The following is a 23,996-nucleotide window of genomic DNA, read 5'->3' as shown; positions in this document are numbered from 1 at the left end:
TGCCTTACATGCTGTGAGGAAGAAGGCATCTGTTCTCTTCCAGAACCAGACAGGAGGAAGTCTGAAAGTGAATGCAGAGACTTCCCAGAGCTTACTCACCCCACAAACTAGGAAGGAAACTTTCCTTCCTAGTTTAGAAGGGTGAGGGCCTTCAGAGCATAAAGCTGCAACTGTTCTTCCAGTGTAAACTGATTTTCTCAACATCTTGGAAACAAACCTTCCCAAAAAAACCTAAGCTATACAGCATGTAGGCAGAGTTGCATCAAATGGGTGTGACAAGTGCTAAATCCTGGATTGAAGGCAAGACAAGTTTTGGGATCCCCACAAAAGATGGTTTTGTTTATTCTTCTGTTTATTCTTCAGTGGCCCAATAAGGCCAGCAAATAAAAACTCTTCACAAAACTTCCAGAGAAGGCCCATGGAAAAGCAGACAAAGTAACAGTAACTATCATATTCTGGATTCTAATGCCCTTTGGAGACTATGAGATTTTTGGCTTAAAATGCAAGTGAATCACGATGTATTAATGATCTTAATCTATTTCAGCCTACAGCATGGTCCAATGCAGATTATTAGTGTCAAGTTACACAGCTAGGACTTGAATTCACCAACACTCATAGCACCACTTGATTGTTGCTGTAAGTAAAGACAGTCTAACCCTTAACTCTTCTGCCAGACAGAGCGTATTACCTTTCATAACTGTGTAACACCACCTATTCCAGGCCAGCTGACCTACCTTTTTTTGTCCTTGTACATATTGCATTTATTTTCAGATAAATCTTAACAGCTCCAAGCTTAAACTCTGTGACATATCACCTCAGCTTACAAAATAAATTCTTCTTTACAGTATTTAAATGTAGATTTACTCAACTGACAAACCAGTTTACTGATAGTATCTCTCACTAGTTATTTCCCTTATGTGCCAACTGCACAGTCATAAAAGCCTCACAGCTCTTCTTCATACTTCTCAGCTTTGAAACAGGAAAGGATCAATATAGATATCTCAGGATAACACTCCTAGGAGCAGGGGAAAAAGCAGCTGTTCTGTACCTCAATAATTATTGCTTAGTATTTATCTGTTTTAAGCAACATCAAGACAGTATTTGAATTTATGCTGTACTTTAGCAGAGACAGGTTCCCTGACATTAAAGAACATCAGCCTCTCCACAGAAAAAAATCTCTAAAATTTAGCTGGCCATTTCTTCTTAAACATTCCTTGTAACAAGACAGATTTGTTTAGGTTTCCATTCTAACAACATTACAGTTGTCAGAGTACATGGCTCATACCTGTGACCAATCTTTAGAGTAGGTGGGCTGCACGTTTTCATAACTACAGAAGTTTATCAGCTATGCTAAAACACTACATAAAAAGCCCAGGATTGTTTGCAGACTCACCAGCTACCTACATAGCTATACAGCTGTTCCACAAAAGTGATTTCACTAACAATTGAACTTGAAGACAAACACTACAAGAAAGCCAATAAAAGATCTTGTGTGATCAAAGGTTCTCTTACTATCTCATCTGAAAGAAGTTACCTTCCACTTTAAACTATCTCCTCCTTCTATAGGAATAACCAACATACCTTTTGGAGGCAATTTAGACAATGACTGCTCAAAAACATTTCAACAGAACTGCTTTTTGGATGAGAAAATAAGTTTTTTTACTATTTGCACAAATTGAATTTACTACATTTGTTTAACTCTGGTAATGTTTTAGCTACAAGGTATCTGTACAAGATATATCAGCAGAGATAGCACATTGTTAACACTACATATGTAAACTGAGAGACAACAGGTCCTTCCAGCCAGGTGTCATATTGCAGATAAACTGTTTATGTCAGTCCGAGAGGCTGCGGAACCGCACTTCAGCACCACGGAGATTCCCGGGGAGCCCAACACAAAAGCTGTGCTCTACAAGGGTGACTGTCCATCCTGGAACAGCAGCAAGAGGAGAATCAAGCAACCAGTGTTTGCAGTAATGTTCTTGAGGAGGGTTCCATTCATTGGGTGCGTATTGCTGTACATAAGGTGCATAAACCTGCCACAGAGGAGATCAGCGGGAAGAGAATCCAGTGGCAAGGCTGCAACCAACTACTGGTGTCATGTCCCAGATCTGGAGGAGAATTGTGGAGAATTACACAGCATTAGTGTCAGGCTCACAGGTCTTTCTGCAAGAGGCATAGAAGCAAACAAAGATATCCCACACAAGGTAGCAACTCCTTTTTAACTATGCTTGAGGAAAATCTCATAAAGAGTTACAGCAGCATTACAAACCAAAAGTCAAATTTGGGGCTCCAGAGTCTTGAACTTCTGTGTAGGTCTGTTTTAAGAAGTGCTATGCAGTGTGTCACAAACTGCAAATGCTTAGAGCCAAACAAGAACAGGATGGCACAGTCTCAGTTCTGACACGCATGGTGAACGTAGAGCCCAGGCACAGCAAGATTTTGTCTCAGTCTGAGCTCCATGTCACTGCCTCGTAACAAGGGCTTTCAGTGGCCATGCTGCAAGCCATGGAGCTCAGAGCAAAGGAACCTGCACATTTCCTCAGGTCTGTGTCTTTAAGACTGCTGGCAGATTCTCCTGCTGCCCATGCCTCTATGTTTCTTCAGAGACACAACAGCTGCACTCCATACAGTGGAGTTACAAGTCATTTCCTCATTCAGCTGCAGAAGAACAGGTTAGCAAATACAATCCCTTCCTCACACAACAGACAGCTTGTAGCAATAGCTGTCAGAAAGAAAGGAAGAACATACAGAAATGAACTCTCTATTAAATATCTCTTAGAAATGCAGGAAAGAGATGCAGCAATACCTTCACAATCCGGTCGCTCCCACAAGTCACCATGAGCCCTCTGGAGATGTCCATGGACATGTGTGAAATGTTGTGCTTGCCTTCATGAAAGGTTGCCAGGGAAGTACGGCTGCACAAAAACAATGGAAATGAAAGCCAGCCATCAGATGAAGCTTCATGGCATCATTATAGCAGTGCAAAATAAACTTAAAAGAAAATTGGGTTGCTCAAGTACTAATAAATCTATTCCACGAGCTGCAGTGCCATATTAAAGGGGACAGAATTAAATTAGCAAGTCATGCTAAGGCACTGCTTGTGGAGTTGTACAGGTGTGACATTTCCTGGCTTCTGTAGCCTGACTGTTAATAATACTAGAGCAGAAGTGGGACACTGAATTAGCAAATATTTCTACTCCTGGTTAACAGTCAAGTTCAAGTATATTTTTCTCCTGCTGGATAAATAAGCCAACTAGGGCACAGCATCCTACTTTTCAAAAAAACCCAACCCCAAGCAAACAAAAAGTCCCAACAATGAAAAACCCAATAACAAAACAAAAAATCCCAAACACTCCCAAAATTTTCATATCTGATTACTCTGTTCATACCAAGAGAAAAGGGGTTCCTTCACTTCTAAGACAAGTTTAATGAGACAGCAAATGATGTTTAACCTGATTTGCTTGCATAGGGAAAATAATGTTGAGCTCTGAAGAATATTCCCAAAGTTTTAAAAAGTGTACATGAACTAATGCATATACATCCTGGCAGCTGTAATGCATTGTCTGGCACCCACTTAGCAATGTTAAGTGCAATCAATAGCTTTTAACTAAACTGAAACGCTGAGACAAATGTATCTCAAGTCTGGATCTGGGCTCCTGGAAAAGAAGAACTAAAAAAGGATAAAAATTTTGTAATTCCATATCTGATCCAAATGCATTGCAGAGGCAGATGGGGGATCTCTGCCATCATAGTGCTTTCAGTCCCCAAGGCCTAATAGCAGAGAGCCAGCTCAGTGTGTTCTGTAGCACTGTATGGATGTGGAGCAAGCCCAAGGGTTTCTGCACAGCAGCAGTGTTACTACAGTTTGTTACTCCCTAATACTCACTCTTCATCCTTGATCGACTCAAAACAGGAATCACAGACACGGACCTGGAACTCAAATCCCATGATTGGGTAGCTCGACCGTTTGGTGCTGCACTTGCCACACACTGCTTGCCCACATTTTCTGCAATGATGCTTCAAGGAGGAAGAAGAAAATAAAAAGTCACTATACTATGACACCATACAAGTGTCCACTGCACAACAAAAACAACAACGCTTCTGTTTTGCAGCCTGTTAGAAAGCAACCTGCTAGGAAACACCCTGTTTCTTCAACCAAAGACCAATGTCTCAGGAGTTCTGAACAGTGGTTTGGGTCATTAATGGATTTATCACCACATTCTGTGTATATCCTCTTCTCTGGCAAGCTCCTTCTGGGAGAAGGGGAAAAAGAGGCTTGAACAAGCAACCCAGTTAAAAACATTCCGGTGCAGTAAGAACGGGGCCATTAGTGCTTCACTAGATGCTCACTGGAGTGAGCACCTACATTCTCTGCTATGGAGCACCATTTACCATTTTACACAACACTTGAGGATTAACTGTCCATAGTCGAAAGCATGGGAACATTCAGAGAAATCCAACAGAGCACAGCCTGCTTTGACCTGTGACAGAAGTTTGATGCAACACTTTCACAGAATTTGGAAATATCTTAGCAGCGCCTAGACGCTGTAACTTCTCAATATACCTCACTTCAAAGCAGGAAAAAACCAAGAGATTAAAAGATCTACCAGCCTTAGTAGTCTTCTTTTTACATTTTGCTGAAGTACAGCTAAGCACTGAAACCAGCCATCTCACCTGTCTCAACCCTATTGTCTTTGTGTCCCACATTTGCTTTATATTCCAGAAGAAAGGTTGCTCACACTTCTGACAGGAATCACTTTCTAGCCATTGAGGAGCCTACAAAAGAACAGGAAGTGTAAGCAATCAGAATTGTTTTCCCTCACACAACAGTCAAGGAAGCTTAAGAACCCAAAGTAAAGTCTTACTTGGAAAGATGCCCTGCTTCAACAATAAATTGCCTAGAGCATAGTACAAAGAAAGTTTAGCACAAAAACCTAAAACCCAAGCATACAGTTATTGGTTACCTACACACCTCCTACACTTTTTAAGCCTACAGGAATATGTTATATTACTGCCTTAATAAGAAAACTCATTCAAACACCTACATTACTAAGCCCGCTGCAGGCGTTCATAGACTGCTGCTCTGGTTGTCTGGATGGCTTTTAAGGACCAGTGTAGTCCAAACTGCAGAAGCTATGAGGCAGTAATTCCCTTTAAGAAAGGGGGTGTCCAGAAGTAAATTCTGTGAGTAATTATCTTTTCTACTTTCATGGGATTGCAGTTTGGAATAATTAGGCATTCATCTGCATTTTCCATCCTGCCCCCATCTTCGTTAAGCATCCTTTCTCCCACCCACACACTTTTCCTGCCATAAATGGACTGGGCCACATGAAAATAGAGCTTTTACACATTTCAGCTCTCTCAGATAGTTTAACTGAGCATCCCTGTAAGAGATAGAGAGGCACAGTATTTTTAGTACATGGACTTGAATTTGAACATTCTATACATATATATATATCTCATGAGGGAGTCTGCCTGAAACTTGACAGGAGGAAAGCTGGAACAACAAAGCATTTTTTTTTCAATTCACTTACATTGCTGACAATAAGAAAACAAGAGCATTCTCACTTGTACCACCATGGATATGAACTGATGCAGAAAGAAAGTGTATGGCTGGGTCAACTGCTGTGTACTAAGATCTTTAAAAAAAAAGTTGCCTGGGGACTGAATCTCTGCCTTCTGAACTGCATCTCAAAATCTGCCTCTCACTTCTTTACCTGCTTTGACACAAGCTGAGACTATTGAAGCACAGTCCTTTGGTTTCTTTACTGCAAGAGTTTGACTGCTTTAGATTGTTCCAGAAGCAAAGGCCACAGCCATTCCAGTGAACCTGTTGTCTCTTTGAGATAAAACTCTAAGCAGTCCCAAGCATCTCCTGCACTCTTCCTGTCCTGGGAACCCATTTACTACAGTGCAGCACGGACAGCCATTAGAACAGAACAAGCTTCAATAATATCATTCAGCTTTAAAGTGTCAGAAAACATGAGGAAAGCAGCCTGCAGAACTGACTAAGGAAAGTCACATTAGTCTCTGAAAAGGGAAAAAAAAAAATCTTTGACCTATGCCATGAAGTTACCTCTTCTCGGCTGATATCCATGTTCCAAACAGCAATTCCCCCATCAGCTGAACAAGACACCAGCTGCCGTGTCAGCTGGAGGTAGCAGATAGCCTGCACCTTGTCACTGCAGACAAAGCACACACTAGTTACCCACAAGTACTCAAACAAAGCTTTCTCAGCAAACCCTGATTTACACTTGTAAATAAAGCTACTGAGGAAGCCCCAAACTGATTTTCAGTTTGCTAAGTCCACTGAGTAGAGAGATGAGTGAACAGATGCTGTTGCTGCCACCTGAGCACTACCCTAGCATCAGGATGTTACTGAGAGAGTTCTTACAGGCCTGACCAGAATACCAGAAGTACAGTTCCATGTTAACATTTGCTGGCAGTAAGCCCTGATGGTGAACTGAGCGTCAACTGACTCAGAGTGCGTGTGCAAATACTCTTCTGTGTTGGCAAGGAGAGCCACTTGTCAAAACAGAAACAACTGGGTAAATAAAGAGAAGTATTTGTTTCAAGATGCAACTAAGCAGCAGACAGAGGTTCCACTTTTGCTAACAAATCACAGTAAGGCAGGCAGTAGCTGCAAAGCAAAGTGTGCCTTCCCCTATAAGACAATTTAATCCTAAAGAAAGTCATGTCAAAACAAAAGTCTGCCTCAAGAATTTAAACAAAGAATCTGACTAGTATCAAACTGCTTTGCAGCATCTAAATTGAATTAAAAAGTCATTCTGCTTCTCAGAAGAACTTACTTTCCCATTCAGTACAAAAAGAACCCAACTGTTACAAGTCTTCACCAGGACACATGAGGCAGCAGTAACAGCACTATAAAGTCCTCCAGCCACTGACTTCATTTACTTTTTTTTACCAAGGCTCTATTTTTAATTCTTTAGCTGTAAGACTAAACTCTCAAGATTTAACAGGAGTTCTAGAGCTAAGGCTATCTGTCTTGATCAAAGGTAGATGGAAGCATCTATGGAACTAGACAAGACGGGAACACATTATACAAATATCTTTAAATATAAACAAAATCTCTACTACCAGTGCATTTCTAAGTAGAATATATCTTCAGTGGTGAACTGCCTGTCAGATTGAATTAGAGCCCTACATTTAAAAATGACAGCTAGTGTTGCGTCTCTAAAAATTAAGAGTTGATTGTTACAACTGCCTCAACTTCAGAAGAGGGGAAACATGACACTTTCTGAAGTTGAGAGACTACCCCTGTAATTTAGCCAATCAGTTATCACTGATAGAAAGACAGAGAGAACAGGAACATATTGAAGCTTATTTTATATGCATACATGAACATGCTTATACATAAAGGTTCTAGCCCTCCTCTCACAGGTAACTCAGTGCAGTATTTACAATACAGACACATGCAATTTTTACATAAAGGCCAAACCAGATTATTTAGGATTTTTACCCACCTCTTTCTATAAACTACTTCTGTGTTACTTCTAAGCCATGGTAATACTAACTAAACATGAAAAAGAAAAAAGCTTTTATCAGTAAGGTCTTCCTAGTACTGTTTATCCTTCTTTCCCTTCAAAGTACCCAGGGTTCTGCAAAGAGTAATTTTCTCCATTATTCACAATGACTCAAATATCTTGCCATGCTATTTAGACTTCCTGGGACTGTGTGTTCATTACAGGATGTCTATGAAAAATAGGACTTCATTACATACTGATGTCCCTGGAGCAGCAGCGTTCGCCCCTTCCTTCCACCAATATCCCACATGATAATGCTGTGGTCAGAGGCACCTGAGAAGAGCAGTCGTTGGACAGGATCCCACCACAGGGAAGTAATACTCCCTAGGAAAGAACATTCTGCAGTTAGATGTAAGGGACTGGCTTCCCAACACAGTGATGCCCTCCTGGAGCATTAAAGTGAAACCTGAGGTACTGCCTTACTCCACTAACATATTGAAAGCCTTAAGGCAAAGGAAGCATCCAACAGCACAGTGCAGTCCTGACAGAGAGGCAAGGAGTACTGGACAACAGAACAGATGTCCCTAAGACAGATATAGCATAAGCCAGAAAGTCTGAGTTCTGCCCCTTGTATTTAGGTAGGTGATTTTAAGATTGCCAGGCTGCTACGTGAACTTTGGAAGACGGAAGAACCAACACTTGCCAAGCAGAAACCAGTATCTCCAACACAGTGAGGTGCTTGCTCAGTGGCTGCAGCACAGCTCGCAGTGTTCTCAGCTAAAGCAACTCCCTCACGTAACCATTTACAACCTTAAAATAGCTGGACTAAGAAACAACGTGAGAACTTCACTGCTGTTAGCAAATCTGCCACTACTCACTAAATTACAAAACTAGATTTCAGAAGGCTCAGGGCAACTGTGAATTAGGGATAGAAAGAAATGAGTCATCTGACAGTAGCAGTCTTACACTAAACCCACACCCAGGGTAACATAACCAGTACGCTGCTAAAGGAGTAATTTTGTTACTCATGCCACCTATAGTTGAAGTTGGCACATTTTATTTCCTTGCAGAAATCCTTCCCTTTAGACAATCCTTCCATTGCTCAGTTGTCATCAAAAGCCTTGTTAGTCCGAAACCAAGATGATGAATGGTAATTAGAGCCCAAATCAGTTCTTTCCAATGCTCTGAAGCAAGACTTTTTTTTTTTTTTTTGCCTCCTTTAGGGCTATGCTCTTTTCAGACTGACCCATCTGGATATAGCATGTGCACCAAAAAGGCATTAACTTTGAGTATTATCTCAGCATTACACAGAGCAGGCTGTTATACATGGTGAATTCTGGAAGCTGAGAACAAACACTGAAACCATTTAAACTGCAAAGCAACTGCTTTCTTCAAAGTGTGACTTATGAAGTCACACTTTGCAAGAGCTAGAAAGCAAACAAGATGAAATCAGACTTTTAAAGTCTGTCAAACACAACTGCACTCAAAGGAGAATTGGTGCCATTTAAGTTTCGAGTTACTAGATCTTGAGAATATTGCACAAATATGGTGGAGAACAAAAGTCACACATAATATGATTTGCTTTTAAAAAAAAACAAATAAAGGAAGGAAGTTGAAATAACTAGTACAATACCAGTTGAAGAAAAATCTGTTTCTGCCCCTGAAATAATTTTTTATGGTAGCTCAATTCTTGTTTTAAGAATCACAGTCCCCATACGGAAATATATGAGCCAAAGATGGCTGCTGTGTGAACAGCACTGCTGAAGTTGGTGCTTGGAAGCCCATCACAACTCAAGAGAAAGAACACACACAACAAGAAAGTGCAAGGACATACTGCTTTCAGACTAACTGTAAATTCTACCAAGAAGTTGCATTTGAACACAGACCAAAAGTATAGAGAAACAAAGGAGTCTCTAGGGCCAAGAGAATTATTTTATTCTAAACTGAAACAATCTGAAATTCTCCTTGAAAGCAGAAGAGAAATTTATCACTTGAAAATCTCAACTTGCCTCCTGCATTCAAAACCAGCTGTATCATTTTACAATCATCTGTAGATCAGGAGTCTACCCAGCTTTAACAAAGCCTACTCTATACTTCCAGCTGTTAAACAAGACAGCCTGTTCCAGTGGGTCAGAGACTCATGACCTAGCAGTTCATCCCTACCCACATGCAAACTGTCAGCTGATTTGAAAGTTGCAAGTACCACATGGGACAAGGCATTCTCTTGTTTATTTTTCTCAGCATATTATTAAGTTACATATTTTTTGTGATTTGCATTCTTGCCTTACTCATTGCAACAGACAGTGGCTCTGTATCATGTTAGGGACCACCTGATTCTTCATCTGATATAAGGACTTCAGCTGTATTGTAGAGGATGAGACATTTGCCTTAGACTAGGCAGTTTCTCCAATGTTGAGACTAAAGCTTTTAAAGGTGGCCATCTAGTGGATAGCTTGTGTTTAACTCAATGCATATGTTTACTTTTTTATTATAGATGAAAAATAAATACCTGTAAGTATTTATAAGGCTAAGATTTCCCTTCAGCAAGAATGTGTTTGTTCTTTATCAGGAAGTACAGCTTTCAACAGCTTATGATAACCACTACCTTGGACTGGTTTTTCATTCAGTATCTACCCCTAAGAGGCAGATATGCAACTAAACATCTCACCCCAACTTACAAAGAGATACCATGTCTGGGACAAGTGGCTTTAAGACAAAGAGTCCCTTTACCTTCATGCCCTTTAAGGGTTGTGATAACTGAGCAGGTATTCTGCTCCAGCTTCAGAAGAGTGATCTGTCCAGAATAATCACCAACAAATGCATGCTGAGTTTCATGATCATATCTGAACACCAGTCAAGGAGAAGCTTCATTTGTTCAAAGAGTATTTTACATGACTGAAACAATCAGCTATAGAGAGAGAAAAAAAAAAAAAAAACCAAAAAAAACCCACAACATTTTAATATGCCAGATAAATTTACATTAATTACTTTTAAAGTGGTTGGAGACTGTAATAAACCTTTTTGATTCCTTCCTTCTCATCACACTTCCCTACACATGCAAGTAAAACTGTATAGGAAATAAGAGAAGAGTTTTAGAAAGCCACTGGAGAAAGCCATGCCCTAGTTTAATGCAAGCCAAGTAGCTTCAGGCCATTTCTAGCAGCTATTTACAGAACACACTCATGGGTGTCTACAAGATGCCAAAACTCATCAGGCTACTTGTTGTAGTGCAGAGCTCTCTGCAACCATTAGGAACACCTCACTGGACACTGGGCTGCATTCAGTCTTACCCAGTATCTTCTCCAATAAACCCTTAGTCTTCTAGCATGTTTGTAGTTAATACCCCCAGGAGAGGGAAACCAAGATACAAGGATGCTGACCCTCCACAGCAAGTTCACCTTACAGTGGAAGTACACCCACAACATTCTAGCTACTGCCAAGGTGAGACTGTCTCATTTCCTGTCCTGTTCTCTGGACTTCCCAGTTTACCAATGCAGGTCCTTGAGTGTGGTGTTGAAACGTGACCTAATTTCAGAAAGGATTCTGTCAGTTAACTGAGATAAAAGCCACACCACATCCTAACATGGGATCCATTAACAAGGTGGCACATTGGGCAAAAGCATTACACCTCATAACAGTTCTGACACTCTTGTTGTTGCCACGATGCAACTATGAACGCCAGAAACCAAAGCATGGCAAGCCAATGGAACCAGAGAATTTGCTGCTTTTAGAAGATTTTGTTATTCACAATATAAGCAAGAGCTATGAAAGACCCACGCAGCTGACACCACATAACCCAAGAGCTGTGTATAAACTTACTTAGGTGTCCTCCTTGAACCACACAAAAGCACAAACAGCATCTAGAAAAGTAACCTCTGGTATCCAACAGAGGCTAACTTTAAGACAGTCTACCAAAAAGCCCACCACCCTAAGTGAAAATACAGAGGCTCTGCCATCTGATGACATTCCAAAATCTCTTAAGCCTTCAGGATCATGAGATAAACAATTTGCTTTCAACAAATCCTCTAACTCCCTGAACATGTGATCCTTTCTTCATCTTGAAGTTCAGGCTTGCCTTATCCCCACTAATCCAGTAAAGAATAGGCACTCTGCTGTGTTTTTCAGAAGCTTACACAAAGGGTCATTAACAAACAATGTTCTAAGGAACCTCCTGATAGGGAGGCCAAGCACCTAGTACACACACCAGCAAGCTGGCTCTTCCACACACAAATCCAAAGGCAGATAAATTAAAATGGATTTTCAAATGTCAAGTTCTTCAGTGGAAATTTATTTTTATATTGATACAAAAGGTCATATTCTTTTCTCCATTTTAATAATAAACTCTGCCATTATTTGCAATAGCATTAGCTATTGCAAATAGAAGCCACTGAATTCACTGAGGCTCAGACTGTTCACCAGTCTGCAATACACACACCGGCTTTAACCTATTCTGTGCTGCATTCAGCTGAGGTGAGCTGCACATGGAATGTTTTGTGGGACACAACTCCCCTGGACTCTAAAAAAGAGCAGCAGTACAACAGTACAAACCTGACAGTTCTTCAGTCAGTAAGGCAGGGTCTGCAGAGATGGGACACCTCAGAAGGAGAGACATCAGCTGGCAACTGAGTTTTCCTCCCAGCTTCTTACCAGGACCCAGGTAAACAGCCACTCTAGAGAGGGCTTCATGTTTTCAAGAGATGATGTTGACCTGTTTAATTTTTCAATCTTGCTACTTCTAAAATATTATTGCCATCAAACCTCATACAGCAACCAATACCTTCAATTACTGTCCGGCCACATCTAAACTGCTACCATTAACAAGTGCTAAAAAAATAGGTTTGGTTTAGTTTGCTTTCAAAAACTTTGATATGTGAACTGCCTTTCAAGCTACTGGGTTTGCAAGTCTTTTACATAGGGCAAAGAATGCCCTGAAGTACTTACAGCTGAATAGACAGAGTATCTAAGCTGCAAATGCTGCAGTTAAACACAGTTTACAGAAAACAAATTGTACACAGACAAATTACTACTGGTGAATAAAGTTTCAGTATACCCAGTAGCTTAAAGATAGAAAAGATTAACTTGAGCAAAGACAGAAAAATTAAAGCAGTCCAAAGGGGATTCATGATGTTTTATGCTCTGTAAGGACTCAAAGGCACACTGGCATCTGTTGAACAAAGTGACTTGCCCAGGAAGTCTATGGGCCAGGCTATAGATACTGTCACTGCCACAAGATGCTACAGACAGACACCTCAAAATTAGGAAGTAGTACAGACTGGGATTTCTGCAGCTCAAGGTGTCTTCTGCTATCTAATAACCACTAACAGAAATAAAGGTATTAAACTTCTAATGAGAATAAGGGTTAGCAGACTTGCAAGAGACATCACTCTAGTTTTCATACATGAAAAGTTGGGAATAAATTGAGGTAAAGGAACAAAGTACATTTCCATTTCCAGGGTAGCCATCATTTTTTAAAGGATACTGTAGACATGAGGCCCAAGAGGTGAAGTAATGTCTCCCCAGCATGCTCCCACTCCTGGTGCACATCCAGCTGATACACTTGTCATGACCTGTGCTGATAAGCCACTCTGATGCCAGGCAGAAAGTAATAGCAGACACTCGATTCTGGTGAGCTGTGAGAAGACAAAGATTCTGGCTATTTTCCCCCAAAAATCAAAGTGCTGAGTACTTCCTTTCTAATAACCAGACAGAGGTTGAAGATGATATCTAGGCAATGCCCCAGGGAGATCTTTCACCATTATATTATACTTGCATCTCAGCTGAATGAAAAGATTCCCATACTTCTGTTTAGGATTTGCTTTCTGAATAGCTCAAGTGAACCAAACCTATCGCTCAGCTGATGTAAGCCTTTCCCCAGAGAGAGAGAAGCTGAGTTCAGCCCAGATACCCAAGGTTAAGGAGCAGGAAAACCCTCAGCTTCCTCTAGCTCAGGACTTCTGGGGAGTAATGCAACACATCTAAAAACGTGAATGGCTTTTTTCCTAACCCCAGAGATCTATGCTCACATTCATAATTCTAAGCACCTGAAAGGATATCTAGTCCATGGCATTTGAACTGCTTCCTGTGACAGCAACCAAATCCCACCCAACTTTGCTGAGAATGCTGCAACTACGCAAAAAGTTACACATGCTTTAAAAAGAAGCCTCCCCTGCCCCCCAAGGTACAAGTACTTCCCTTGACTGAATTGTCAAATCATCTCCCTTAGGATAAAGGGAGGTTTTGTTGCTTTAAGAACAAGGTCTTTTTCTCCCAAGCAAGAACACTGCTTCTGTCGGTGTCAGGGAGTCACAAGACAAACTGCACTTTGTTTTGCTACATAATCTGCAGTCTTTAAGAGCTTCCTTCAGGCCTTTCACATTAATATTCCAACTTTAACTAACAACTGAGTTATGTATTTCTCTAAAGGATGTGTGTAGAAAAATGCTGAAATTAGTATCTCTATAAATATTAGAACAATCCCACAAACCCTGTTTCCCACATACTGGAAAAAATAGCTCTTTTTCATCCCTGTTGCTTTCCTAGGATGACACAGAAGGTATGGACTCTTACCCTGAGCTAGGAGTAATCAAGCACATTGATTACAAGAAGTAAGGACAGAAACTGCAAATACCAAAATCACCTTTAGGAAGTTCTTACACTAACACTCATGTAGTGCAACTACCCCAGCTGAAGAGCAAAATCCAAGCTCACTAGTTCTGGCTCATTACATTGCACGCTAATGATGGTGAACTTAATTATAATGACTACAACTTGGACTCAGCTGACAGAACATTTTTCTTATGGCAGTTATCCCCCAGCTAAGTGACAACTGTAAGGTCAGTCAGAATAAAAGCATATTTGGATTTGATTAATCTGTGATTGTGTCCAGTTTCCCAAGCATTGTAGGTACCTTCCCTTTACACAAATGTTAGTGTAGATGGTGGTTAACTGTTTACCTGGATAGGTCTTCACAAAGTTCATCTTATTAAAGTCCTCAGAAATATGAAATTCCTAAAAGCAAAGAGAAATTGTTAGAAGATACCACAGTGGCTTAAGCAACATTGATACCCAAAAAGAAGCAGCAACCTCAAAGACTAAAATTTGCATAGCAGCAGCATATCCCACAAAAAAACAGGCAGCTTCTCAAGCTGGAGAAAAGCACACTGAAATACCAACTGTGAATTAAGGTTTTAAGTGAACTGAATTTTCAACAGGGAACATCCTTTCAGAACTGAGTTTACTGAAGGGAGATTATATGAAGACATAAGATCTCATTCGTCCCAAGCAGGAGCAAACAAAACTATCTTGTAGTACTTAAGATTTGCATGTTTGTGACTTCACAATGGACAGGTTTAAGTGACAGTGTTCTGTATTTGATCCACCAGACTTAATGAAATTTTAGAAGTCTCAACTGGAAATTTCCAGTAGCTATCACTAGAATTCTATGCAGTTCTTTGTAGGCTATTCATAGCAGTTATCTGTAGAATCACTCTTTATGACACTCATGCAGTACCCTGGCTCCTTATGGGGCAGTTATTATTTTGACCTTATTTTCACAGAGAAAGGAAACCATTAAAGCATCTGAGAGTCACAAGATTTCCCTCCTTTACCAAGGGGGCAAGAATAAAACCCAGTTTCTGTTCTGCCAAGTGTATGCTCTCCAAGACAGAGACAGCAACTACAGCAAGAATATACAAAGAGAGAAGAAAGAATTCCCAGCAAGTAAAGAGATGAACCCAGCCTCTTATAATTTTAGAGCTAGTGTTGGAATTTCTACATCATCAAAAGATCTACAGCAAGCAAATCCAGAGATGTGTGCATGGCAGGATAGAGACAAATCCATACTCCTGGCCAGGGGCAAACCAACTGCAGGTTCACAACCCCTGTCAGAGCACCACCATGCCCAGCTTACTGTACTGCCCTCAAAACACCTCCTTGGCCAAGTGTAATTGTTGGGTGCACTGCTGCACTAATGGCTCCAGGGCTTCTTGAGGCTGCCTGGCTCACATCTAGCCAGAAGAACCTTTGCTTTGCAGTCCTCCCACATATATCTCAGCTGAACTGCCAAGAGCTCAGCCATTTAGCAGTAGCTGCATTCCAAAACAAATGGAAAGAAAACAGACTATCAGCTGCCAGCAACACATGGACAATCTGAGCAATTCTAACCTACATTCAGAAGAAAAGTCACAACAACTTACCATGATAGCTCCATTATCCTGGCCAACAAATATCCGTCTGCTGTCATGATGATAAGCCATGGCAGAACATGGTGCTGTCAAAAAAAAGCAAGTACATTACAGTATTTAAATAGAGGTATTAGGATACACACAACTTTAATAAAAGTAAATTCTTTCACTCAGGACAAAAGCTGTTTAAGTAGTTGGATAGAAACTGGACTGCCTAGTTAACATCCCTTGGAATGACAGTTCAATTCCCACGTGTGAAGCTGAGGACAGCAACATGACTACTGTAACTCGGATATACCAACAGGAACCATATGCAAACATGACTTCCTGCCACAAGGTGCAACTCAGCAAGAGGAATTTTACACAAGCTGAAAGCTGAGATAACAGCAACAGCTGGTTACACTTCAGAACTTGAGCTCACTAAAATTATCTCAAATGCAGCCCTGAAAGAGAAAAATGCACACCTTGGAAAGCTGAGAGTATTCTTACATCTCAACTTTCAGCTAGTGGTTAGAAAAGCTCACTTAACTGGCAGACAAGTTACCTGCCATCATCTGAGGCACCTCCAGCTGCAGATCCACAATCATTTACCTGGTGAAGGATGTGGTTCTGACACAACACTGCCACAGATCCCATCCACCATGCAGCTAGTTTCAAATCAAAGTCTGAGCTAGATTTGCTGCAAAGCTCCCAAAAATCAAGATCATTGAGGGAATCCAGCCTTGGGGAAATGAGAAGGAGGTACTCCTACACACACCACAGGTACAAAACCCATACCATGCCTGGCCACCACTTACCACATCCATATTGTACTTACATGCCATGGTGTGATAGATGCTGGGCCAGTACTGCCCACTGTCTCTCTTCAGCCATACTCGGATTGTCCTGTGTCATGGGGAGAGCAGGGAGACGCCAGCTGTAAGTGCATCATTCCCTACATCTGAATCACTTCATTACTTATGGATCAGCTCCACTGCCCTTAGCTTTTGTGCTACTCAAATACAATAGAGGAACGACATAACAGAAATAACAGCACTCAAATACTGCTCTAACATAACAAGAATACTGGCACTAAGAATAGGCACCCTTGGATTTGGAAAAGTTTTCTTTAAAACTATTTATACATGAAGTTTCAGTAGTATGAAATGGAAATACTATTTCAACTCACCTCAGAAATTGCTAAAAATTGCATCCCTTTATTCCCTTCTTGGCTCTGGCTGATATAAAGTCAAATTGCAGAAACTTTCTGTCTTTGGCAGAGCCAAACCACAGTTTGTTTATATCAGATTAAGTGTCTGGTACATAAAAAAATGCAAATCATTTCTTAGGGAAGTCCAAACTTTTACATTTTTACAGCATCTCTGTGTAACTCACCCTTCAGCAAGCCAGATACTGAATATTAATAACAGAAGCCCTTCATTTTCTAGACCAGCACATTACTGACATCTCCATCCCCAAATATGAAGAATCCATAGAGGACAGCATATCTAACTCAGTATTATTTCCTCTAAGCCATGCCTCTAATCCCTCATGTAGGAATGCAAAGGACAAGCAACATTAGTTGCTGTTGGTTTGCACTGCTTCTCTGCCCTAAATATGATCAGGATTGATGAGCCAGTCAAATGTTAACTGAAAAGCTGACAAGATTACTTGGACAGCATGCTAAGATTCTTTATAAAATTGGCTTTAGTTTGCAATCTTCCAGAATCATCTCTTGGAAGGAAAGGATAAGTGGTCTTGTGAACATTTAGCGTTATACTACTCTGATGACTGTCAAATCCTGGGAGGAGGGATGTAAGAGTATCAACAAGGAAGTGGAAAGTTATTGTCAACAGAATTTCTATGACAGACACACTGAAGAGATTACATCAGGAAGTTAAGAGCACACATGTAGACAGTGTTAAGGTTAAGTCCTCTTGAAATTTCATCTCCAAATCATTGTTTGCCTTTTTGTTACTGTTTAAATCCAACTTCCTCATTCCTAAATGATCTGTAAATACATGTACCTGGAAACACTGTCAAGAGGCTTCACTGAGAGGTGCTGTTCTATTTACTGTTAGCTAATAAAAGTTCTGGTATTTAGAATTCTCTAGAAAAATACTAGGGGACTGATTAGTCAGACATCATGTAGGATCAACAGTAAAATGTTTAACAAAAAGAGCACAGAAACAGACCAGTGTCTTGCACCACAAACAGAATTTCTCAGAAGTTTTACTGCTCAAAATACAACAGTAGCATTCTAATTTTGCAATCCATTTAAAGGCTTTTCTTTAAAAGACCATTCAAATATAAAGCAGACAATACCCACCCTTAATGTACTACTTTTTGAAAACTTGAAAGCAATACAGGTGAGCATACACTGCCCCAAAACAATGATTTTCAGCTTTTAAATCAAGTTATTTTTTTACCAGTTTAAGGCACTAATATTTTGCATTAAGACTCTCTCTCAAAAGCTATCACTTCCTCCTTACAATAATCAACAGCCTACCTTATCTCAGTGAGTCACCACTCCAGAGGAGCAGCTGCTATTTCTTGGTAACAGAGAATATGGGAAAAACAATGTTTTCAAGTCATTCTAATGATGCCAACCTAATAGCACAGGTTAGCACCTATGCACCTTTATCAGCTTTTAAACTTGCTTTTTAAAGCAGCTCCATCATACTCAAACTGTTCTGAACATCTCAGATGGTGGTTTCCACTCTTACTAATTCAACTCTTCACTTCTAGGCAAAGTTATGTAACTATCTTTTATTTTGAAGAATTACATGATAAGTTATCATGGTGATCAAAATCATGCATTGCTGATTTTTCAAAAGCAGACTTAGCTTCCTCTCAGTATTGTGGTTAATTGTACTGAACTAGAATAAAGGAAGCAAAGATTTGTTTTTTCTAAGAAATTATTTAATGGGAGCATAACTTCTGTGTTGATCATCAATGGTACAGCCCCTCAGTGAAGTTGAGAGCCTAAGCAAATAGCTGCAAGAGTTAGCAAAATTAACTTCTGAAAGCTTCTTATTTTGGTTTAAGTAAGATTTAGACTCTGCTCACCTCATGCTTGCAAAGATAAGCTGTCAGACAGCTTTATATCTAATTATATAAAGTTCTGACTGAGCAAAATTTGAAGAGATCATTTCACAGGAATCAGCAAGTAACCTCTGCCAAAATGCCACTTCTCCCTGATTCTCCCTCCTACAGACCTGTTTTTGAGATGCATCTCCTTATGTTGGGACAAATAATTTGTAAAATACTAGTTCTTAAAGCACTAGAGAAGTCCTCTGGTAATGCTGCTCCCACAAACTCCTTCAACCACTCAACGGCTTTGTTATGACAACTGCCTTAGAGTCTTTAGCACTTTCCTCAAAACTTTGTCTTTATTTAATGAAGAATCCTAGGCTCAGTACCTGAGCAGAGCTGGCTACCACTCACTTCTCCTTAAGCATTCCCTACTAAGAGCCTAGAAAGACACAGGTTTGTTTGACAGCAGTCTCAGTAAGGATATAAAAATGCTGGAATTCATTAAGAAGCACCCAGAGATAGATACAGACTTTAAAAATTCTAGGCTCATATCTCTGCACAAGGCAATGAGGTTCCTCATGTCCACATGAACCTCAGCAGGAGGTTCCTCATGTCCTCCTGTCCCTGTATCCCCCTGTTCCATGTCCTACTTCCCCATGTTTCCTTCTCCCATTGTCCCCATATCCCCCCATCCCACTGTCCCCGCCCCCCTCTTCTCCTTCCCCATATCTTCCTCTGCATCCCCATCTCCCCTGTACCCCTTTCCCCACATCCTCATGTCCCTATATCCCACTGTCCCTACATCACCTGAGATGCAGCAGGAGGAAGCAAAACATTTAAAAAAAATATTAGAAATTACCTCCAAACTTCCCCAACATTCAGTACTGAACCAGAAGCTGCTTTCAGCTGGGCAGCATACACATTTACAGAAGACAATTCAAAGGGATTTTGACGTAGGATTTTTTAATGTAATTTAAAAAAAGACACTCAAAAGCCATCTTCAAGCATCTTCAAGACTGTGGCCTTACCAATTTCTAAGAGTTTTTATTGTTCTCAGTCACTGTTTCATTTACAGAGTGAGTGAGCACCCAACAGTGTTGGAGAAAAACAACAAACCTGGGGTTTGAGAGCAGACACAATGCTGTGCTCCCACAGTGCTTGTGCTCCTGCTACACCAGCTGCCCTCTGAAAGCCAACAGGAGCCACAGAGGGTGAAGTGATGGAAGACCTGCAGCCAAACCCAAACCTGTCACAATGCCAGCACTGCTGCAGGTTACTACACAGCTGCACCAGTCCTGTTCCCAGCACTGCATCTCCTAACTCCTTCAAACCACCACCAACTGCTTTCCTACCCAAAATCAACCAGTGGCAGTTGTTTTCCTAACAAGAACAGAATACTGCCTCTTTCTGGTAGCTTATATCAAAAATATTTATACTGTTATCAACCTTGTTCCCAAAACAGCATTAGGAATCTGGTTTAATCAGAGTGCAATGGAAGCTCAAAGACACAGCTGATATTTTTTATCAAATTTCTGCTAAAACCAAACCATGTTTTTGACCAATATATGAGTTTCATAAGCAAAAAAACCAACAAAAGCTAATACTGTACTTTTAGCAGCTACTGATGGTCACCAAACAGCAACACTGAAACGTGCCAGTGACTCCAGACTCCTGTAGTAAATACAGGACTCTCATCTTGCATTAGGGTCTTGTACACAGCTGATCATCCCTCAGCATTCCCAGCTGCAGCTGGGAAACACTCCTCTTCCCTTAGCTTTTTCTGCTGAGGGACACACTGCAACAATTCCCAACATTGTCTTGCAGCCAGGGTCAGACAAGATGCCAACAGGGACACAGAGTTAATCATCCTTTCTAGATAAGTTCTGAGAAAGCTTCACAGATGGCAAGTGTCCTGCTGAAAAATCCAACTGGGAAAATTAACTCTTGGTCTCCTGCAGGTATTCTTGTTTCTTTTTTCCTCTTTAAAAGTTAAAAAAAATCATAGAATTTTGTTGGCGTTCACAGATCTACTATGAAATTTTTTGTATCCTCTGAAAAAATAAAACCATTACTTTTCATTCTAGGAAATATAATTTAAAATAGGAAGAACTACAATGAGTAGCTCTAATGAGAGAATAATCTACAACATTCCCAGGGAGTGTTTGTGCACCAATGTTTTCCTCACTACCCAACTTGTAAACACATTCCTCTGGCGGGTTATTATGAAATACTTGACAGCCTTAGCTGCATTAAGATGCAATAAAAAATACTTGAGCCCTGCTCTTAGTACACACAGCAGCTCTTGTGCTCCTTGTACTCTGCACTTTGCTGCCAGGAGCACAAGCAGTTATGCAGTATTAACACCTACACCCCACTTGCAGCGAGCAAACAGGGGAGCACTGTTTGACAACATGCTGAACTGTAGTGAAAGCTCTGATGTACTGTAGGAGGAATCCCAGATTAGAGGCAATACAGGTTTCTGAAAGTTTGAAGATTTCACTTCTCACAGTAAGGTGGGTGACACAAATTCAGCCACAAGTCCACTGACTCACTTGGTAATTACACACACCAAAGGTGGGTGGTGGCCTCTCTCTCCTTGCACAGGTCTGTATCTGACACCAAAACTTGCCCAGATAAAGATGCAGCTCCAGCCTTGGCTCTTATCAGCAGTCTAAGCATGCAGACTGCTTAACCTTCAGCATTAAGACCTTGAGTTTAAACACTGGCACTGTCTGCCCACAGGCAAGGCTCTGCAAGCCTGTATCATGAAACTCTGTGAATGCTGAACCCTGATATGGAGTCTTAAAAATCATTATTTCCTCTTCTCTCCTTCAGGAAGTCCATCAAACTAAACACGAACAATCACACCTAAGTGACTGGAATGAAAGGAAGCTGCCCATTCCCATCCAAAAGCTGTCATCCAACATGTACTGCACAAAGCCATCTCTATAGGAAGGGATGACACAAACCAACTAGACACCTGATCTCTCTGCACTTTTTGACCTAAAAATAAATGCCAGAAAACCCAGTTCAGATAACACCGTTGCTCCGCTGATTTTCAGCACTCAGATTCTCCTATTTCTCACAAGGTCAAGCTTTTCAAACAAAAATTCATGCAAATATTAATGCAAATTTAGTTTTACAAGTTTTATAGTACAACACTAAAATTACCCCCACACCAAGCTACACCTCTAAGAATGCACTTTTGTACTTTTAAAAGCACACCGTTGCTTCAAATTGAGCCACAGTTTCTTAAGAAGCATCTCCCATCCCTCCTCGCCTTTAGGCGTCACTTTCTACATGGCACAGGTGAAATTCCATCTCCCGCTACACATTGCAGATCCCTCACCACTCTCCTGGCCACAACCCTCTGTACTACCTGCTTCCTCATTCCCACTTTCCTTTCATCCGAGTAACTGTTTAGCGACATTACCAGCTCCTGTGGCAGACGAGCCAGTGCCTAGAAGCAGGGTCAGACTCTGAAGACACTCTCTTCCAAGCACCAAGCGCCGTGCACAGCAGCTCATCACCCCCTCTCCCCTCAGATCTGCCAACTCACTCCCTGAGCGGCTTCGGCCAGAGGGAAGCAGGTTTGGGACCTGCACACCAAGCCATCAGAATGGGCTCGTTCCACCGGCGCAGCTCGGGAAGCTCCAACTATCCCGACGGGCAGGGGAAGCAGTGACACACTGCAAGCGCTTCAGCCAGCACAGCGGAAGGCCGAGGGAAACATACTCCCTGACTCCTGGTTCTGCTCATAAGCCCTGCAGGACCCATTCACACACAGGACGAGCTGTGCTCCTCCCGGGGCTCCGCAGGGGCAGGACAGCGCGCACGGAGCACAGCAGCTTCCCCCCGCCGGTGGGAAAGCGTCAGCCCCGCACGGGCCGAGCCAATCCTCCCTCACAGCTGACGGCATCTTCCTCCCCGGGAGCGCGGCTCCGCGGATCTCCTGACGGCCGCAGGCACGGAGTCCCTGCGCGCCTCCCGGCAAAGGCACAGCGCACAGCCGGATTTCCCTCAGCAGCCGCGCTGCCCCGGCTCCCGCCCCAGCCCCGCGGCCCGGCCCTGCCCGCCGGGGAGCGGGCCCCGGGTCACCTGTCCTCGCCGGCCGTGATGACGCCGTCCTCCTTGGGGATGAGGAGCGCGGCGCTCACGGCGTCCTGGTGCCCCTCGACCTTGCTGAGCAGGACGGGCCGGCGGCTCTGCGGCCGCGAGTGGATCTCGGCGGCCATGGCCCGTAAGGCTGCGTGTAGGGGCGCCGCCCCGCCGGGCCGAGGTGTCCCGAGTAGCGGCGCAGCCCCACCGCGCGCCGATGCCGTCACGGGCGGGGGCGGGCCGCCGCCAGCCGTATTCCCTGGAATAGAAGGGCCGCGGGCCGTATTTCATAGAAGAGCGGGGAAAATCAATCTGGCGGTGCGGGCTCCGGCCGCCTGGCCAGAGCTGGACGTGTCCCCTCCGGTGTCCCCGGGCTCAGCACGGGTTTCTGTGGCCTGGGCCGCGGGGGTGGCTGTGCTCTCCCGTGGGCTCTGTCCACGAAAAGTCGTTGTCGTGACCCCGGCTGAAGGAGCCCAGTCGCTGCCCGTCCCCGCTGGCATGGGGCCACAGCAAGGCAGCAAAGGAAAGGCTGTTCCCCCTGGAGTAATTAACGGAGGGATATGGGCTGAGGCAGGATGTGTAGTCACAGGAAATACATTAGCTCCTTTCTGTCTGTTAAAGCAGCTGTAATCCTTCATCCTATAAGTTCTCAAGCAGCTGGATTGTGCTGTTATTTTCTCTGTGTTCACTGCACGGGAATGTTGGCCACATAGCTGGGTAACCAGCAGCAGAATTCCTCCCCTCGGTGCTTGGTTTTTGGTCTTATATTTGAATACCAGCTTTTGGATGTAGCAAACGTACACCGGGCTTAACTGAACACGCTCAGACAGAGCTGAGCCCAAAGAGACGAGCTCCAAGGTGAGGTGCAGACAAACCTCCTGGAGCAGGGTGCTGGGGATTGTATCATTTGATAAGCTGTGACAGCCCATACCACACACCTGCAGTCAGGGAGGGTGAATGAGGCTTCCCCAGGATCCTGGGGGAGGGCAGCAGACAGCAATTATCTTTCCCCCGCCCTGTCCCAAGAGAGGAATTTTGTAGCTGAGAAAAAGGGAGATTGGCTATACAGCAAAGGAAACAGACACAGGAAGAATGGGTCCAGCTTGAAGCTTCAGATACATGTGGTTAAATACACTTTGTTTTGCTTCAGTTTTTCCCTGCTTCCTTATTTTTCCTCTGTATTTCCAGAGTGACTTGGTCACTGAGGACAAGG

At 42.3% G+C, this 23,996-nt stretch overlaps 1 protein-coding gene across 1 annotated transcript; it reads right to left on the bottom strand.

Annotated features, from left to right (window-relative positions):
• Positions 1–1,697: 1,697 nt before the first annotated feature.
• Positions 1,698–22,998, bottom strand: WDFY1 (WD repeat and FYVE domain containing 1). Its single transcript, XM_041414333.1, has 12 exons — positions 22,784–22,998; positions 16,488–16,555; positions 15,683–15,756; positions 14,441–14,495; positions 12,967–13,117; positions 10,218–10,330; positions 7,745–7,871; positions 6,080–6,185; positions 4,678–4,779; positions 3,890–4,020; positions 2,810–2,918; positions 1,698–2,111 (listed from the first exon to the last, which is right to left on the bottom strand). Exons 1-12 carry the CDS (start codon positions 22,918–22,920, stop codon positions 2,052–2,054), a joined length of 1,233 nt encoding a protein of 410 aa, XP_041270267.1. The 5' UTR covers positions 22,921–22,998; the 3' UTR covers positions 1,698–2,051.
• Positions 22,999–23,996: the final 998 nt, after the last annotated feature.

This window comes from Onychostruthus taczanowskii, unplaced genomic scaffold, assembly GCF_017590055.1.
Source record: "Onychostruthus taczanowskii isolate IOZ18803 unplaced genomic scaffold, ASM1759005v1 scaffold45, whole genome shotgun sequence".
Classification (NCBI taxonomy): domain Eukaryota; kingdom Metazoa; phylum Chordata; class Aves; order Passeriformes; family Passeridae; genus Onychostruthus; species Onychostruthus taczanowskii.
This window is presented reverse-complemented; position numbering and strand designations above follow the sequence as displayed.

Bases quoted from the DNA above. Each gene is read 5' to 3' on its own strand.
- WDFY1 (XM_041414333.1), bottom strand. From the start codon at position 22,920: ATGGCCGCCGAGATCCACTCGCGGCCGCAGAGCCGCCGGCCCGTCCTG. The intron at 15,757-16,487 runs GTAAGTACAATA...TTTTTTTGACAG, and splicing joins CATCTATCACACCATGGCAT to CACCATGTTCTGCCATGGCT. The intron at 6,186-7,744 runs GTATGTAATGAA...CTTTGTCTGCAG, and splicing joins CTGCTGCTCCAGGGACATCA to TGACAAGGTGCAGGCTATCT.